We start from the raw sequence: 19,996 nt of genomic DNA on the forward strand, positions 1-19,996 counted from the left end.
GGCACTCTTGTATTGGGGTATTACTTTCCAATGGGTCACATCTGGTGACTCCCTCCCTCTTTTGTTCATCTTCCTATCAATCCGATGTTCCCATTCTGCTTTACCTGCCCACTGGTGTTTTCTACCCCCATAGAGATCCAAAAGTGTATAATTCTAATCTCAGGCTGTTTTCATGGGTGATTAGAGTTCTTTGGTAGGTAATCAGCTCACTTTAGGGTAGAAGTTGAAATGGCACCTCCTCCTACTTCCCCGCCATCTTGTCCTCCAGGCCAGATTCTTAAAAGAAAGAAGATACTAAATATTTCTCAGGGAAAGAAAGAAGAAATGGAAAGAGGTGTGGAAAAGGTCCATAGAGCATGATGGGAGAAACTAAGATCTATGCTAAACTTAACATTCATCCCGATTTACCAGTGAGTGAGATCATTGGCAGGAGTTCTGGTGTAAACATGGAAAGTTATGATGAACTTAGAAGAGATATGGTCCCACCCTAGGTTCTTAGGACTGTGCTCAGATTCATTCAATGAACAAAGATTCCTTGGCCATTATTTATGTGTATGGGCTGTTAGTGGGTTTCTTTTCATTTTTTTTAATCACCTGTATTTCATCCAGAAATTGGGTTTACTACAAGGAAATAAAACATGTTGGGGACCCCTGTAAAATGAAGACATCCACAAACATATGGCTCTTCTTTGTGGAACAAGACCCACTTTGAAAAGACCTCACCCTATTTGGAAGACAGTCCACATACAAGGCTGCTTCCAGAACAGGGGTTCATTGATCTGTAGTGTGGGAATGTTCTATCTATCATAGAGCCTCAAGTCATATTCTCTCTTGTTAGGATCCTTGAAAATGGTGTCAAAGGTGATGGGACTTGGGAAAATACAACTTCCTTTTATCCCCATTCCCTCATGTATGTCTTCAGATTTATTCTCTGGCAGTATTGCTTCAGTCACTGACATACAGAAGAATGGTTCCCCAAGGAGTGTGCCATGTGTACTAGGACAAAGTGGAAATGACTAAAAAATGTCTTACATTTCACTTCTTAAATGTGATTTATCATTACAATAGGATATATGTGGGAGTAAAAGTAACTAAATATTAATACATGCTACAACATGAATGAATCTTGAAAATATTATTCCAAGTGAAAGAATTCAACCTCAAAGATGCCATATTTTGCGACTCCATTTATATGAAATGTGAAGACTAGGCAAAACTTAAGGACAGAAAGTAGATCAGTGATTGACAAGGGCTGGGAGAATTGGTGGGAATTTAGAGTTGAATGCCAGTGGATATAGAGTATATTTTGAGGACAATAGCAATGTGTTAGTGGTAGTGTTGCCTCAATTTGGAGAATATACTAAAGCCATTGGTTTAAATGGGTAAATAGTATGATATATAAAAATAACTTAATAAAAAAATAATGAAACCATGCCAAAAACATGGAGCACCTGGGTGGCTCTGTTGTTAAATGTCTGCCTTTGGCTCAGGTCATGATCATGGGGTGGTGGGATTGAGTCCCATGTCAGGCTCCCTGATCCATGGGAATCCTGCTTCTCCCTTTTCCACTCCCCTTGCTTGTGTTCCATCTCTCACTGTGCCTCTCACTATCAAAATAAATAAACAAATAAAATATTTTTTAAAAAGCCAAAAACAAAAACAGAAAGAAGTCAAGTAGTTAACTGGGTTAAATAAGAACGTCAATTCTGGAAAACTTATTCTTGTTAGATTGCATTATGTTTGAAACAGAGTCATTTAAAATTATGATTCAAAATGTCCATTGAGAGACTAATGGGTAAAGAAGTAGTGGTATATATACACAATGGAATATTACTCAGCCATCAAAAAAATGAAATCTTAACATGTGCAACATCATAGATAGAACTAGAGGGTTACTAAATGAAATACCTCAGGCAGAGAAAGACAATTATCATATGACTGAGTGACATGTGGAATTGAAGAAAAAAAAAAAAAACGGGAACATAGGGGAAGAGAGGAAAAGATAAAAGAAGACAAAACCAGACACAGAGACAAACCATAAGAGACACTCAAACATAGGAAAAAAAACTGAGGGTTGCTGCAGGGGAAAAGTGTGAAGGGTTGGGGTAACTGAGTGATAGACAATAAGGAGGACAAGTGATGTAATGAGCACTGGGTGTTATATAAGACTGGTAAATCACTGAACTTTACCTCTGAAAGAATAATACAATATATATTAAGTAATTGAATTTAAATAAAAAATGGAAATAAAACAAAAGCACAAAAATCAGTAAATAAATTGCAGGAAGTACATTGAGGGGTCTCATAATCCCCAGTACCTGCCATTGCAGTTGAAAAGAGTCATTCTCTAACACCATGTAACAGAAACAAATAGGCTTTATCATTTCCCAATTAGGTGGAGTGTGTTTCCTCTCACTTTAACTTGAGAGAGAGAGAGATAGAACAGTGACACCTGAATTCTCAAAACCATGCTACATGAACCCCCTGTGCACAGGGTTGGGGAGCATCTTCAGAGAAATGGGGAAGCCTGTGAACACAGGGCATGTTTTGGTTTCACAACCAAATGAACAGGGAACACTATGGATGTGTCACCAGGAGCATATGAGCAACAGTGATAACCAGACTCATGATCAGCTTGGAGCTCAGAGATGGTGAGCAAAGCTGTATTCCAGACCTGGAGCCAGAGAAGTGAGCAGGGATTCCTGAGGCCTGAGAATGTGCATAGTAAATCAGGAGTATGAAGGCCATGTTGAGTGCTCCTGGTACCAGAAGACAGCATTAAAATGCCTAATATTACTCCTTCAGTACAGGAAATGGCGAGTGTCCATCCCACAGTATCAGGCAGCCATTCAAGCAGACTGGTCTTGAGACCCTTAAAAAAGAAAGAACATACCCTGTTGAGATCAGTGCTAGAGCCTTAAAAAAAAAACTGAGGAAAGAAGACAAATGATCAGGCTAGATATTCCTGTGACCCTTCTATGAAAGTCTCACCAATGCCTTGAGTAATGTGAGGAGGACCAAAGTGAAGCCTGTGATGGAGATGCCCCCAAAGCACAGCCTGATGAGACCACGAACATTTTCTTGGCTCCTCCAGACTTCTCATAGCCCCATTACCTGCTTCAGAGGATGAAGGACATCATGCAAATATGCTTCCTGTACCTCCCACTCCTCACCCCCTCTGATCTAACTCTTCATTCTAGATACTTATGCTTCTGAAGGCACAGAACTCAAACGAAGCATTAAACACTTCCATATGAATTTTCTAGGACAGAGCTCATGTTTGTACCCAGGAAATGGAGCCAGACTTGGATTGTCTCTTAGTTCCTATCCTGGGAGTCTCCATATAGTTGAAGAATAATCCGAGTACTTTCTCACTGTGCTGTGTGGATTGTGGGTGGGGACAGGTTGCAGAGGGGCTGGAATTGAGAGAAATTCACTCCTTTGTAGGCACCAAAAACAGAGCAGGGGATGGTTCACATTACCTCTCTTCTTCCTATCCTCCTAACTAGAATTAGCCTTCAAGTTTCTCTGTCTCCTTTCTTGAAGGACTCTGAAGCTGAGGCCTGGGGTGTCTATTGGTCTTTCAAGGAAAGTACCTACTGGGGCACAAAAGTTGTGGATCATTCCTCACACATGGTCCTCCTTTGCATGACTCAGGAGGAATCAGCTCTGGGATTTCATACCAGCGAAGGTGTATTGCAGCCATGACCTTCCTCAAATTCAGGCCCTTGCTCTCTCTTGTGGCCACATTTGTTGCAACCAAAGCATCCAAGAAGGCCCTGAGTGAAAGCTGGAATCCCTGCTCTGCTCCATATCTTCCCTCCTTCTTCCCCTCCCCGTGAGTACCAGGTCCCTAGATCACTCTCAAATCCATCCAAAAATGTTTGTTTTTGTCTCTATCTTTCTCAGGAAAGGGATGGGTTACCTGATACACCAGGTAGCTTGTCCCTGGACAGCCATGTCACAGGGTTTGTGTTAATGTAGCTGTTCTTGGCTCAGTCCTGAGGAAATGTTAGAAGTCAAATAAAACAAGGCTCTGAAGGAAGCTTGGATGAGAACGGCACAGGGAGAAAAAAAATTCTATTCTTACAATGTTGAAACAAAAAATATGGGAGAAAAAAGCAAGAGAGAAAACAGTCAGTTAGCATGGAGAACAGTCTAAATAGAAAGAAGTAGAGTTTTTCAGGGTTTGTGGATATGGTAGAAGGAACTGATGTCAGGATTGCTCTAAAGAGCCCAGCTCCAGGACCTTACAACAAAGTGCATTTCTTGGTCCGTTACATGGGGCAGAGGCCATTCTTCTCCTTATCTTCTCTATGCTGAGACTAACTTACCTCAGAGCTGTGTATTTTCCTGAGATAAATTACTTTCCATCCACAGAGAGAGGCCCTGACCTAGTTAGTGTGCTTTCTACAGTAATTGGTTTTAAGTGGAAACTGATCAGAGATAATTGGTACCTACCAGAAGACAAATGCCCCCTCAAGAAACAGACTATTAAGGAATTCTAGGGAGTGTGAATATTCTGAGGAAACCACTCGACCTGCCCCAGAGGAGAGGGGCCCCCATGGAAATGAACTTCTAGATGTCCCCATGTTGGGTGAGCATCTTCAAAGCAAGGAGGGTGCCTGTGATCAGAGGGCTGGTTTTGGTCTCACTTCCTCATGAACTTGCGCCACTGTGGAAATCATCACTAGAAGTAATTGAGGTGCAGTAATAATCCCCCTCATCTTCAGCCTGGATCCCTGAGATGGTCAGGATGGCCGTGTTTCCAGTCTTCAGACCAGAGAAACGATCAGGTATCCCTGATGGCCGAGAACTTACACGATAAATCAGGAGCTTGGGGGAAGTGCCTGAGGTCTGCTGATACCAGGAGATATAAGGATTACTCCCAATGTTACTGCTGCTTCCAGTACAGGAGATAGTGACAGTACTTCCCAGAGTCCCTGATAATGAGGGAGGCTGAGTCAGGGTGGACTGGGCCCGGCACCCTGAAAACAGAAAGAACATAGTCTAGTGAGTTAGTGCTGGGGACCCAGGTGATGTTGAGGAAGAGAGACAGGATCAGCCCAGATGTCCCTGGGCTCCCTTTCCTGAAGTCCTCACCTGTGCTCTGAATGAGGAGGGTGATGAGGACCAGAGTCCAGGCCATAGTGGAGATACCCCAAGAGCACTGCCTTCTGAGACCTCAACCCTGGGCCTGGCTCCTCCATAACTCTCTTACATACTCCTCCTGCCTTAGACAAGGGATGGGCCTCCATGCAAATGTGCTTCCTGACCTGCCTCTCCTCAACCACTCTGACCTGAATCTCTATTCTAGATACTTCTGCATCCCTGGGCATCAGAGCTTAGCCACCCAGACATTAAAATGCTTTGACATGGATTTTCTGAATCATTACAGATTGAACCCATAACAGAGTCTAGGAATTCAAAGCTGCATTGGAATATGCTTACCTTCCCCTGGGGAAGTCTTGGTGTGGATGTCAGAGGAATTCCAGGACCACATTACTATGTGGGTGGAGGGTAAGGAGAGTTCTCCAGGCTGGCTGAGATTAGGAGAGACGCAATTACTCCTTTTCTAGGAAGGCAGGCAGAGCTGAGCCTCTCATTGTCCCTTAACTCCATCTTGGTGCCCCTCAGTTCCCTGGTCCTCAAGCATCACTCTGTGCCCTGCTCTTAAGTGGTTTGAGGTTAGGAGAGGATACTGGCACTTTGAGTAAAGAAATTATTGGAACACAACAGATATTGGCCCCCCTTCCCTTGTGTCCCACTTAGAATGGCTCCAGAGCAGGTGTTGGAAGTGCATACAGGATAGGAGAAAAACTCAAATTGCCTTTCCAAGATTCATGCCCTCACTGCCCTAGGGACCCCAGATTATAAATGCCAAACAACAGGCTTCAAAGGCAGCTAGCAGAGAGAGAGCTGGGAACCCATGCTTTTCTCCTCTTCCTGTCCTTCATTCAAACCCTTCCAGATCAGTCCTGATCCCCCTGATCCCTTCTAATGCAAGTCAAGATCCTTTCCATTTGTGTTTTACTTCCTTCACAATGAGTTATGGCACCTGCCAAATTGAGTTGCCCACATGCTCCCTCCCAGAGTCACGTTGCTCCTACCAGGAAAGCCCTGTCACAGGGATAGAATATGTGAGGTGGGTGTGGTTCAGGGATGAGGAAACATCACAAATTAAATTAATACAACCCAGTCTATTCAAAAGGATGACATAAGAGGGACATTAAGAGGGCACCTGGGACCTGTACCCCTGGGGATAATAATATATGTTTATAAAAAATAAAAAATAAAAAAAAATAAAAAATAAAAAGAGGGCACCTGGGTGGCTCAGTGGGTTAAGCCTCTGCCTTTGGCTCAGGTCATGATCTCAGTGTCCTGGGATCGAGTCCCGCATCGGGTTCTCTGCTCAGCAGGGAGCCTGCTTCCTCCTCTCTCTCTCTCTCTCTCTCTGCCTACTTGTAATCTCTCTCTGTCAAATAAATAAAATAAAAAATCTTTAAAAAAAAAAAGAGGGACATTAAGAAAAATGGTTGAATTTTCAAAATAAATCAAAAACAAGAGTAATGTTAGAAAGAGAGAGCTGAGTAGTGTGAAGGAATACCTCATTGAAATCAAGAGAAAGGATTCCAGGTTCTGAGACTCTGGGAGAGGGGAACTGGAGTTGAGTAAGGCCTCAGGAGCCTAGCTCCAGGGACTTCTCACCAGGGCAATTCTGTGTGCCACAGGGGCATAGGATGTTCTCAGTCAGCCTCTTTGTGTTCACTTTGTGAGCTGACCTACTATTGTGTGCTTTCCTAAAGCAAAGTCTCTTCATGCACAGTGAGATGCTTGACCTAATATGCTCTTCTAGAAGGAGGTGGGATTAGAGAAATACCAATCAGGACTGACAGCTCCTTTCTAGGAGTTCTATGGACTAGAGATGCCTTGATGACATTCTTTTTCTATCACTGTTTATACCACATGACAGCTGATCCCAAATCTTTCTCAACAATATAGTCATGGTATACATCATGGGATAAGTAGACTGATGGCCACTGGGGTGAGGGAAAGGAAAGCGTTTGGGGGAAAAAGAATTATTTGTGACTCAATTTTGTGTGTGTGTGTGTGTGTGTGTGTGTGTGTGTGTTTTAAACATTCAGCTAATGAATTTTTTGGACATTTGTTTAGGTAGGATTTCTGTTTTTTAGGTAGAAACAACATGGTAGCTACATGATTACCTTTCTTAAATCAGTCACTAAAGCTACTGAAATTATATTGGTGACCCTTTAGTTTGGAGTTTGTCCCTTGGGATCACTGTGGAGAAAATTCCTCTGAACAATCCAGGTATTCAGATGCTTCCTGCATGAAACCAACCTCTGATCTTCATGAGGAGTTTCCTTGAATGTGTTCCATCTTCTGTGAGTGAGTACTAGGATCACCCACAGGACCCCCCATAATAGAGGAGTAAAGGTTTCATTTAAAATTCTGGGGAATATTGTGTTCACACAATTACACATGACATAGAAATACTAAGCTTGACTGCCAGAAAAGGAGGTGAAATTAACACTTGTATATAATCTGTTGAATAAACAATAAAGGTAAAGCATGTAAAAAAATTAAAAATTATAAAAATCAATACCTGGGTTCTTTTATTTTAGGATACAAGAAATAGAGAAATTCCTTACAGAATCACAAGTTACAAGAGACAGAAAGAAAGAGAGAAAATATCTAGAAAACATGTATAGCACCTGACTCAGAGAAATAAATGGTCACATGAATTCTAAACACAGTCATGTGCTGATTCCATCACCATGTAGAATAATAAAAGCATGGATAGATATACTGACTTTAGGAACTTCTAAAATATTAAGGAGGGTCATATATTGCAGTGAGCACTGGGTGTTATATTTGAACAATGGATCATGAACCACTACATCAAAAACTGATGAAGTACTATATGGTGACTAATGTGATAAAAAAAAAATAGATAAAAGAAAATGTTCAATCAAAAAAATTTTAGAAACTCCAAAATATTTCATATTGTTCTATCAAAGATGTCTATTTTCTAAAAAAAAGATTTTCATATATGTATAGTTTAAGTATTTGAGAAGAAACAGGAGGCTGTTCATACAGCTTGAGACACAAGACAGAAGGATTATGGAAGCTCCAAAAATTTCACATTAGAGTAATCATGTTAACTCGACATCCAGCTTGTGATTTTCCTGGTAATTCTCCCTATTATGAAAATAACAACTTATTTCTCAGAAGGAAATTTTGGCCCCATCTAAAAGGAAACACAGTTGAAGTGGCAATGGGGGCTCCCTTCCCTCCTATGCACATGCAGGAGGATTTTTTGTAAAGGTCTCACTGATGTCATGACAGTCAGGGAGCACATCTTACACCAAAGGCCCTAGAGCCCAACCAGACAGTAGTCTTTCTGCCAACATTGTTATCTCCATGAAGACACACAAGCCTACAGCAGGTGCAGCCTCTGACCAGCCTCCCATAGACAGGGAGCTGCAACTCAGGACTATTCTGTGTTCAGTAGCACAGACCCCCTTTCCACTACACTGGGACCCAGTTGCTGAGGGGTTCCATGTATGACACAGTTCTGGCCTCAATTACTCAAGCAGGAAGGTGCTGTTTACTAGAGAAAGGAACAAGGTAGGTGGTGAAGAGATTTTTGAAAATAATTGATGATGAACATTATGGGACATTATGGAAAGATTGAACACTGAAGTGGGTGACTATATTATTCAGGGTTCTCCCCAGAAACAGAACTAATATGTATTACATGTATGTATACGTGTGTGTGTGTGTGTATGTATGTGTTACATTTACACTTATATGAATTGTATATAAATATATATTATATTTTATACATAAATTGTATGTTTTATACAAAATTATAATGTATGTGCATTATATGAAATATAGATTGTATGTAAGTATACAAAATGATTCATATAAATTAAAATATATCATATTTTAATGCAATACATGAAGTTTATAAATCTATTTATAAATATATTCAATTTATTTTATACATATAATATTTTATATAAATATGCAGATTAGATCACATGATTATTGAGGCAGGGAATTTCATGAGCTGCCATCTGCAAACTACAGACCCCAGAAAGTCAGTAGTGTAATTCCCTCAGGGTCCAAAGGCCTTAGGACCAGGGAGTCTAATGATGTGAATTCCAATAGAAGGGTAGGAGAAGGTGAGACAAGATTCCAGCTCAACCAGAGATGGGACAAAGGAATTGAATTCCTCCATCCTTTGACTTTTTTTCTACTCAGGCACTCATGGATTGGGTCATGCACACACAACTTACAGATTGCCATCTACTGTGTTGAATATACCAATCCAAATTCTAATCACAGCCAGGAACACGTTTACAATCTCTCCCAGAAATAATGTCTCATATGGGCACTGTGAGACCCAGTTAGGTTGACACAAAAAGTTAACTATCACATTGACCATCTTTCCTGATTCCCCACATGGGAATGAGGTTTTTGTGAGGACATGGCACTTCCATTGCTAAAAACTTCCAGAAGTGAAACTTATGGGCAACATGACTAGAGTTGATCACAACTAGAGTTGATGTCTAAGCCTCACTTTATTCAGTTGTTCAAACAATTCATTTATCTATTTATAAATAATTTAATCAATTTATTTTTATATAATTAGGCAACCCATGGCACCTAGAACTCCAGATAAACATTGGTTTCTCATCAGGAAAAACAGTTGCTTTGACTTTCCTGAGGAGAGGGGGACAAACCCATAAGGTATCTCTTCCTTTCTGGAAGACAAGGGGCCTCTTTAGAAAGAGCCCAGGTTACTGGGGAGAGTCTCCTCATTTCCTTACTAGTGAGTTGAAACGTTGGGAAGAGTGCCAATCTGGGATCAGAGTACAAAGGCAATGAGGAAGTCATCATCACACTGAAGGAAAACACCTGAAGGAGTGTTGACTCTGGATGTTATGACAATTAAGGAGAGAAGATATGAGTGGAAACTGAATTCTGAAGACCATGCTGCATGAAGCCCCCTCTGCACAGGGTTGAGAAACATCTTCTGAGCAAAAAGGGAGTCTGTGAGCACAAGGCAAGTTTTTCTATCACTTTTGAGTAATGTTGGACCACTGTGAAAAGTGTCACTACCAGCATGTGAGCAGCAATGACTCCACAACAACCTGGAGTGCTGGGATAGCCAGGGAGACTGTACTTCCAGACTTGGAGCCAGAGAAGTGATCAGGGATCCTTGATTATCAAGGATTGGTAAATAAAAGAGGAATTTTGGGGTCATCTGTGCCTTTAGTAAGAAGTAGAGAAGGACCAGAGTATAGGCCATGGTGGAGGTGCCCTATGTACACAGCCTCTGAGATCCCAATCCTGGGCCTTTGTCCTCTAGATTTCTCTTATTCCCACCAACTACCTCAGAAGGTGGAGGAACATCCAGGCAAAGGTTCTTCCTGAGCTTAACTCTCCTCACTCTCTTTAATCTTACCTCTATTCTAGAATGCTCTGCATCCCTGTGCAGTAGAACTAGACTGAAGGATTAAAACACTTGGACATGGATTTTCTGGGACAGAGTTCATGTTTGTGCCCAGGAAACTGAGCCAGACTTAGAATGTCCCTCCTGTGGGAGCCCCTGAATAGTTATGAATAATCCCAGTACTTAACTTTTGTGCTGTGTATATCAAAGTGGGAACAGGATCCAGAGGGGCTGGAATTAGGAGAGATTCATCCTTTCCTATGGATGTTTTTGGAACTAAAAACAGAGCTGGAGTTGTTCACATACCTCACAGCCTTCCACTCTTCTTTAGGGTGGGTTCTCATGCTTCATTTGGTCCCCTCCTCACAGAGCTCTGAGACTGAGGCCTGGGAGTGTTTGTTGGCGGAATTATGTCTTGGGACTTGATCATGGTAAATCACACTCATGACCTACACCAAATCCAGGCCCTTGCTGCCCCATGGTGGTCACATATGGTACAACCCAAGCACCTGAGAAGTTAGCTGAGTGAGATCTGGAATCCTTGCTCTGCTCCTTCTCCTCCTTCATTCTTCTCCTCCCAGTGAGTACCAGGTCCATAGATCACCCTTAAATCCACCCAAACACATTTGTCTTTGTCTCCATCTTCCTCAAAAATGGAATGTGTCACCTACCACATCAGGTGTCTCAGACCTTCCCCTCAGGAACAGGTAGTTGGTCCCTGCATAGTTCTATCACAGGGTTTGTGTTAGTGTGACAGTTCTGGGCTCAGGGCCAAGGTCAAGTTAGAGGTTAAATAAAACCAACCCGTGAAGGAAGCCTGGATGAGAACAATGGCACAGGTTGAAAAAGGATTTGGTTGTCATGATGCGGATACCAAAACTCTTGCATGAAGTTTAGATTGCTCAGTCAACATTGAGAACAACCTAAAAAAAAAAAAAAAAAAAAAAAAAAAAAAGATTTGGTTTTCCAGAAACCTCTCATCAGAGTGCAGCTCTCTGTCTATTATATGGGGCAGAGGTTGCCCTAGTTTTAATCTTTTCACAGAGACTAATTTACCTCAGAGCTGTGCACATTCCTGAGGCAAATTCCTCTCCAACCAGAGACAGATGCCTTACATATTATGCTTTTTAAAGAAGATGTTTGAAAGGGGAAATCCCAGTCAAGGTTGAAGGTCCATGCCAGAAAAGAAGTGTCCCTTGGGAAGAGACTAGGAATTCTATGCAGTGTGAATGTACTAAGGAACTACTTACATGCCACTACTCACATGTCTTTAATACATATTTTTTTAAAATTTTATTTATTTATTTGACAGACAGAAATCACAAGTAGGCAGAGGGGCAGGTGGGGTGTGGGGAGCAGGTTCCCTGCTGAACAGAGAGCCTAATGCAGGACTTGATCCCAGAACCCTGGGATCACAAACTGAGCTGAATGCAGAAGCTTAACCCACTGAGCCACCCAGGCACCCCTGTAATACATATTTCTTTTTTTTTAATTTTCAATTTTTTCAATTTAATTATTTTCAGAAAAACAGTATTCATTATTTTTTCACCACACCCAGTGCTCCATGCAATCTGTGCCCACTATAATACCCACCACCTGGTAATACATATTTCTAAGTGCACAAGGGAGAAGACATCCTGGCCAAGAGTTGGACAAGCTACCTGGTGGCCTCAGAGATTGGAACAGAAGGAAAAGGGTCATTCTTGGAAGTGGTAGTTTTTCTTTTGACACAATCACAGTCATTCCTGATTGTTTTAAATTAGCATGTATTATAATCTTGGACATAACTTCAAATATAATAATGTCTATTCTTTTATATAATAACAATATGGTAACATGTATATATAATATGGTAACTTTTCTCATAAATCAATCAGCTGCACATCTGAGCATGTCTTATTACCCAGCAGATTGGATCCTTGTCATTTGTGATGACTGTGGAGAGGTCTCCTGAGAACTTTCTGGATCTCAGGCATTTCTTAAAAGTAGAGCATGAACTTTACAATGAAACAGTTGCTTCTGGTTTGTGTTCCATTAGTACCAGGAACAAATGCAGCTCCCTATCCCCAGTGATGGAGGAGTCACTGTTTCATTTTAAGTTCTCCTGGAATTTTGTGCTTACACACTAAGATGTGACATTATGCAATACATGACCACATGTATACAATATCATTAAGTTCCAATAAAAATTAAGCAAATAAGTTTAATAATGCACAGAAATCAATACCCAGAATCTTATTTTGCAATCAAAATTAAAGATGATCCTTACACAAATTTTAATATAGGAAAAGTATACAAACACATAGGTAAAAACAAATAAAAATAGAAAAAAAAACCCAGAAATGATGCCATGGAAAATTACTGGCACTTAAAGCAGAAATTCTATAATCCCATGAATGAAAAGTGCCCTGAGGTGTTAATTCTCTGATTACATTGTATAGAAAAACACTTGTTGATCATTGAGACACCTAAAATGTTTCAAACATCTCCATTAAAAGTATCTTCTCTTCACAAGAAACTAACATAATGCCATATATAAATCTTATACACATTTTACAAATATCAGACTCTCATCTTTTCACAAAATTATTTAAATGTATATTGCTCTCGTTTCTTTCTTGATTTTCTGCTTCGATGATCTATTTCTGAGAGAAGCGTGATAAGATCTCCTACTATTAGTGTATTCATACCAATATGACTCTTTATCTTGATTAACAGTTTTCTTATGTAATTGGCTGCTCCCATATTGGGGGCATAGATATTTACAATTGTTAGATCATCTTGGTGGATAGTCCATTTAAGAATGATGTAGTGTCATGAAAAAATGTTCATCATCATTAGCCCTCAAGGAGATTCAAATTCAAACCACATTGAGATATCACCTTACACCAGTTAGAATGGCCAAAATTAACAAAACAGGAAACAACATGTGTTGGAGAGGATGTGGAGAAAGGGGAACCCTCTTCCACTGTTGGTGGGAATGCAAGTTGGTGCAGCCTCTTTGGAGAACAGTGTGGTGATTCCTCAAGAAATTACAAATAGAACTTCCCTGTGACCCTGCCATTGCACTCCTGGGTATTTACCCCAAAGATACAGATGTAGTGAAAAGAAGGGCCATCTGTACCCCAATGTTTATAGCAGCAATGGCCATGGTCGCCAAACTATGGAAAGAACCAAGATGCCCTTCAACAGACGAATGGATAAGGAAGATGTGGTCCATATACACTATGGAGTATTATGCCTCCATCAGAAAGGATGAATACCCAACTTTTGTAGCATCATGGACAGGACTGGAAGAGATGATGCCGAGTGAAATAAGTCAAGCAGAGAGAGTCAATTATCATGGTTTCACTTATTTGTGGAGCATAACAAATATCATGGAGGACAAGGGGTGTTAGAGAGGAGAAGGGAGTTGGGGTAAATTGGAAGGGGAGGTGAATCATGAGAGACTATGGACTCTGACAAACAATCTGAGGGGTTTGAAGTGGCGGGGGTGTGGGAGGTTGTGGTACCAGGTGGTGGGTATTATAGAGGGCACGGATTGCATGGAGCACTGGGTGTGGTGAAAAAATAATGAATACTGTTTTTCTGAAAATAAATAAATTGAAAAATAATAAATGTTAAAGAAAAAAAAAAGAATGATGTAGTGTCCTTCTGTATCTCTGACTACAGTCTTTAGTTTAAAATCTAATTTGTCTGATATGAGAATCGCTACCCTGGCCTTCTTTTGAGGCGCATTGGCATGAAAGATGCTTCTCCATCCCTTCACTTTCAGTCTGGATGTATCTTTAGGTTCAAAATTGGTCTCTTGAGGACAACATATGGATGGGTCCTGTTGTTTTATCAAATCTGCAACTTTGTGCCATTTTATGGGCTCATTTAGGCCATTCACATTGAGAGTGATTATTGATAGATACGTTTTTATTGACATTGCGTTACCTCTGAAGTCTTTCTTTTTTGTAGATTGTCTCTATATTTCTGTTCAATGCTATTCTTAGGATTTTTCCTCTTTTATAGAACCCCCCTTAATATTTTGTGCAGTGTCGGCTTGGTGGTCGCATAGTATTTTAAGCCTTGCCGATCTTGGAAACTCTTTATGTCTCCATCCATTTTGAATGTCAGTCTTGCTGCTTAAAGTATTCTTGGCCGCATGTTCTTCTCATTTAATTCCCTGAATATATCTTGCCGGCCCTTTCTAGCTTGCCAGGTCTCTGTGGACAGGTCTGACGTTATTCTGATGGGCTTTCCTCTGTAAGTAAGGGGCCTCTTTGTCCTAGCGGCCTTTAAGAGATTATACCTACAATTATGATTCCTCAATTTAACTAGCAGGTGTCGTGATGTTGTTTTGGAATGTATAATCTTGGGTGGAGATCGTTCAGCCTCTAGTATATGAACGCTGGTTCCATTCGCAAAATTGGGAAAATTTTCATGAAGAACTTGTTCCACTCTATCTTCTAGACTTCTTTCTTTCTCCTCCCCTTCAGGGATTCCAATAATTCTGATGTTGGAACATTTCATGGTATCATTTATTTCCCTGATTCTGTTTTTGTGTCTTCTAAGCTGTTTGTTCCTGGATTCCTCCTGATCTTTCTATCTGTTTGTCCTCCATTCACTAATTCTATCTTCTGTCTCAGTTACCCTAGCTTTTAGAGAATTTAGATTAGATTGGAACTCATTGAGAGCATTGTGAACCTCAGCCCTGGTAGCTTTAAGCTCTGCCCTAACATTGTGAACATCATCTCTCATTGCTTTCAGCTCGGCCCTAATCAATTCCATTTGATCATCCATGGCTTTCTCCCACCTAGCTATTGCCTGGATAATTGTTAGCCTGAATTCTCTTTCTGACATATTGTCTATGTTTATAGCTGTTAGCTCTGTTGCAGAAGGTCCATCCTCTGTATTTTTCTTCTGTTGGGCATTCCTCCTCCTAGTCATTTTGGTGAGATATGACTGAAGAGATGTAGCTGGATGTATTGACTATGGTGCAGTCAAGGTGCACCCTGGAACACTTCTTAGCAATCAGGATTCCCCACCCAAATGAGAGACAAAAGAAAAGAAAAAGAAAAAGAAAGAAAAAAAAAAAAGAGAAAGAGAGAGACAGAAAAGAAAGGGAAGATGAAAGAGAAGGTTCAGCCCAAATGGGCCCCAAGGTAAGTTTTATGAAGTAGACAAACCAAAACAGAAAAACAAAAAGGCTGATAAAAGTATATGACAAGAGAAAAAAAATATATATGCAAATAAAGGAAGAACCTCATCAAAAAGAACCCCAAGTGTAAGATTTATATACTATCAGGACAAACACAAAAACACAAACACTGGTGGAAGAAAAAGATGGGAGAGTGATTATAAATTCTCAGTGTGTGCAAGGAAGGTTTTTTTTTTTTTTAAAGATTTTATTTATTTATTTGACAGAGAGAGATTACAAGTAGGCAGAGAGAGAGAGAGGAGGAAGCAGGCTCCCTGCTGAGCAGAGAGCCCAATGCGGGACTCGATCCCAGGACCCTGAGATCATGACCTGAGCCAAAGGCAGCGGCCTAACCCACTGATCCACCCAGGCACCCAAGGAAGGTTGTTTTGATTCTTCCTGGATGTATCTTGATATCTTTGTTAAGTGACTCCACTTTCCTAAGGTAAAGGGGGATTAAAAATTGCTTTACCTATAGGGGTAGTATTGATTGGGGAAAGGGGATTACTTTGAAGTTTAACTCTATATGAATATTAGAAAATAAAAATAAAAAGGAATAAACTCGACTAAAGTAAACTAAATTTTTTTTTAAAAAGTAATTAAAAAATAGAAATGCAAAAGAAAAACATAGGTTTATGTATCAAAAAGTTCAGGCTAGAAGGTTATTATGGAATTTGTTATACTGGACAGTTCACTATGACGGTAAATAGGTTTAAAAAATTATCTATATTAAAAAAAAAATCAACCAGAGTAGTGGGAACGAGTAAAAACTAAAAGTTTTCCTATGAAGTAGTGGTGGTTGTTCTCTTGTCGTCCTCCCCCCCCCCTTTGTTTGTTTTCTGGGGGAGGGGCCTGCCACGTGGGTTTTCAGTCAATGATGTTCCCCACCTCAGGGGGGTGGGCTCTGAGGAAACTGGTTTTTTTCGGGCTTTTATTCTCTGATGGTTTTTATGTTTGTTCACTTTTTTTTTTCTCACCTTGACCGCTTTTGATGCTTTTTGTAGTTTTAGAGGAAAACAAAGTGCACCCTGACCTCCCTCTCAGAGAGAAGCCTCAGTCTGGCTGCAGAGCCCAAATAAGTTCCCCCTTGGCCACAGGCAGAGCAGGTTCCAGGTCGCGGTCCCTGGGGACGCAGGATCTTTTGCTTTTACCCAAAGCCAAGGCAGTGGCGGCTGTCTGTGCAGCTCCAGACCGCCAGAGAGGTTCCAAGCAGCAATCGCACGCTGAGATTTTCCCGCTGGCCCGTGCTGGGATCTTTCCTTCTGTGCCTTCTGCTGAGCACCAGCTTCTGAGGATCTATCTCTCTACTCTTAGGGAAGTTTCACTATTGACTTGAGTTGAAACATCTGGTGTGAGTTGATGGTTGGTGGTGGGCTCTGCAGGTTTGTCACTGCCCCCGCCCATACTTGTTTGTTCTGATGCACCTGCAACACAGAAATCCACCAACATGTCAGTCACCCCAGCTACTTACCCACACATCACATGGAGGGCTAAAATGTGTAAGTGAACCTCACGAGGGGAGAAGGGGCAACCTCCAGGACATTATGCACCTTCCACTCTTGAACAAACCACTTAACCTTATTCAACTTGACATCTCAAGCCAAGAAATGAAGAAGAATGTTGCACTGTCCATGGTACATGATCTAGGGAGAGATGAACCAGAATAGGGATGTGTATTATTTGATAATGTGATATAGCTTGGTGCCCAGGGGATTATTTGTTATAAACTTTATATTATCCACCTTCCATTCCATTTTATCTTTGACCTGTTTGTCTGGCAGTAGACACCTGTATTTCTACTCAGTTTTTTGCCATCACTCAGCCACTAGTCGCCATGAAACTCTTCTCTTTGACCTTGCAATACTGAAAGAACAGAAGCACTATCCTATTTATTTCCTGTGGAAATTTTAAAATTTTTTTTTAAGATTTTATTTATTTATTTGACAGACAGAGGACTGGAAGAGATTATGCTGAGTGAAATAAGTCAAGCAGAGAGAGTCAATTATCATATGGTTTCACTTATTTGTGGAGCATAACAAGTAACATGGAGGACAAGGGAAGTTAGAGAGGAGAAGGGAGTTGAGGAAAATTGGAAGGGGAGGCGAACCATGAGAGACTATGGACTCTGAAAAACAATCTCAGGGGTTTGAAGGAGCGGGGGGTGGGAGGTTGGGAGAACCAGGTGGTGGGTATTAGAGAGGGCACGGATTGCATGGAACACTGGGTGTGGTGCAAAAACAATGAATACTGTTATGCTGAAAATAATTTTTAAAAAATTAAAAAAAACAAAAAGTAGGCAGAGAGGCAGGCAGAGAGAGAGAGGAGGAAGCAGGTTTCCTGCTGAGTAGAGAGCCAGATGCCGGACTCCATCCCAGGACCCTGAGATCATGACCTGAGCCAAAGGCCCAGAATTTAACACACTGAGCCACCCAGGCACCCCTAAAATTCTTTTCAATTTTTCCCTTTTCTCTAATGCCTGTTTAAACATGTAATATTGCCAAATTGGAAGTACTATTATCAGGTTCAGGTTCAACTTAAGATATAGTAAGCAGTTACTATTTTCCCCCCAATGAATGTTGCTGTAAACCTGGAAAGATGCATGTAGAAGTGGCTTGAGTCCCTAGAACAAAATCCTACAAGACAGATTGGGAATGACACTGACATTGCAAGTAAAGTGAAAACAATTATGATTTTCTTATTTTTCTTTCATACTCTTGTAACCTGTCCTCAAAGCAACTGGGAACCAGGATCAAGCACCAGCTTGGAACAAACAGATCCAGGAATACTCCATTGTCTGGCTTGACACATGAGAAAGTTGATTTCTAACACTCAGAGCAAGATCGAATATCCATTTTCTTTTCTTTTATATTTTATTTGTCTCCTTCTCTATGCCCCTTCCCAAAGGAAATGCTTCTGCAGTGAGAGAAACAACAGTGGTGGCTTTGAGAACTTGTTTTTCTCACTTTAGGATTTTGGCCCAGAAAAAAATCCTTTATGTCCTCATGGAACATGGTCCAGAGATAAGCACTGTCCAGAGAATTACTCAGCAGTGAAGAGAAGCCAATCACCCAGTTTCTGTCCAGAAGACCACAAGGAAGATCCAGAGAACTGTAGATACTAATGAAATACTAGAGGGAGAGAAGCCTGGTAATGCAATGCTGTAAATTGATGATGAGCTCTTGGTCATCTCTTAGTTGCACTTGTGCAGTGTCTGATACTATGGAGGTTGGAAAGATGTGGGGGGACAGAACTGAGGAAGGGACATCCACTGACATCCAAGATGTGACCCTATGAATCTCTCTATGTAGCTTCTACTTAGGGCAGATGAAAATATCAGAACAAAGATTTTTTAAAACTGCCTGACACCAAATAACATTCCACAGGAGGCTCTTTGAAACTAGGAGCCTGGGGTATCTACTAAAACAAAAATTATACTTGGGAGTTACCCAGTAATCACAGTTTCATAGCATAACACTGGATAGATTCAGGACAAGTGTCAAAATTATTCAATGTATGACAAAAGGAAAACCTCCACTGGCATGAAAAAGAAACTGAGAGATACTTAAGCCAGTATGAAAGATAATTTAAATTTTCTCACAAAGACTTTAAACCAGTTCCTTAAAAATTGACCCCAAAATGAAGAAATTCTTTGAAAATTGCTGGAGAGATAATACATCTCAGCCAAGAAATAGAAGACATAATAAAGCACATATAAAAAGTACATTAGGGGCGCCTGGGTGGCTCAGTGGGTTAAGCCGCTGCCTTCGGCTCAGGTCATGATCTCAGGGTCCTGGGATCGAGTCCCGCATTGGGCTCTCTGCTCAGCAGGGAGCCTGCTTCCTCCTCTCTCTGCCTGCCTCTCTGCTTACTTGTAATTTCTCTCTGTCAAATAAATAAATAAAATCTTTAAAAAAAATAAATAAAAAATAAAAAGTACATTATATGAGACAGAGTATAGATTGGAAATAAAAAGATTAATGACCTCAGGTCACAGCAAAGAAAAGTGTGAAATCTAATATGTACAGGGAAAAAAATAGAGATCCAAAACTATCAGGGAACTGTGGAATCTTTCAGGAGCCCCAAGATGTATAGAATAGGGGATCCTAAAGGAGAAGACAAAGAGAAATAGAAAGAAACATTTGCTTCCAGATGTTGAACAAAGCCCAAGGTCAATAAACATGAAGAAAATCAGGTCAAGGCACATTTTCTCACATTCTTGGTTGTGTGGACCCTTTTCCAGGCAACTGTTTGACTTGAGTAACCATTAATTTTGTAGTAACCATCAACCATGTAAATTTGTTCCCTCAAGTTTCTCAACTGTCATG

The 19,996-nt window shown here is 40.8% G+C and overlaps 1 gene segment (V, D, J or C); it reads right to left on the reverse strand.

The window, feature by feature from the left end:
• Positions 1 to 4,659: 4,659 nt before the first annotated feature.
• On the reverse strand, positions 4,660 to 5,198 carry LOC131810976 (immunoglobulin lambda variable 2-18-like). The segment is given in 2 exon segments: positions 4,660 to 4,988; positions 5,104 to 5,198. Coding segments are annotated over 2 exon segments (375 nt in total).
• Between the last annotated feature and the right edge of the window lie 14,798 nt (positions 5,199 to 19,996).

This window comes from Mustela lutreola, chromosome 11 (genome assembly GCF_030435805.1).
Source record: "Mustela lutreola isolate mMusLut2 chromosome 11, mMusLut2.pri, whole genome shotgun sequence".
NCBI classification, from domain to species: domain Eukaryota; kingdom Metazoa; phylum Chordata; class Mammalia; order Carnivora; family Mustelidae; genus Mustela; species Mustela lutreola.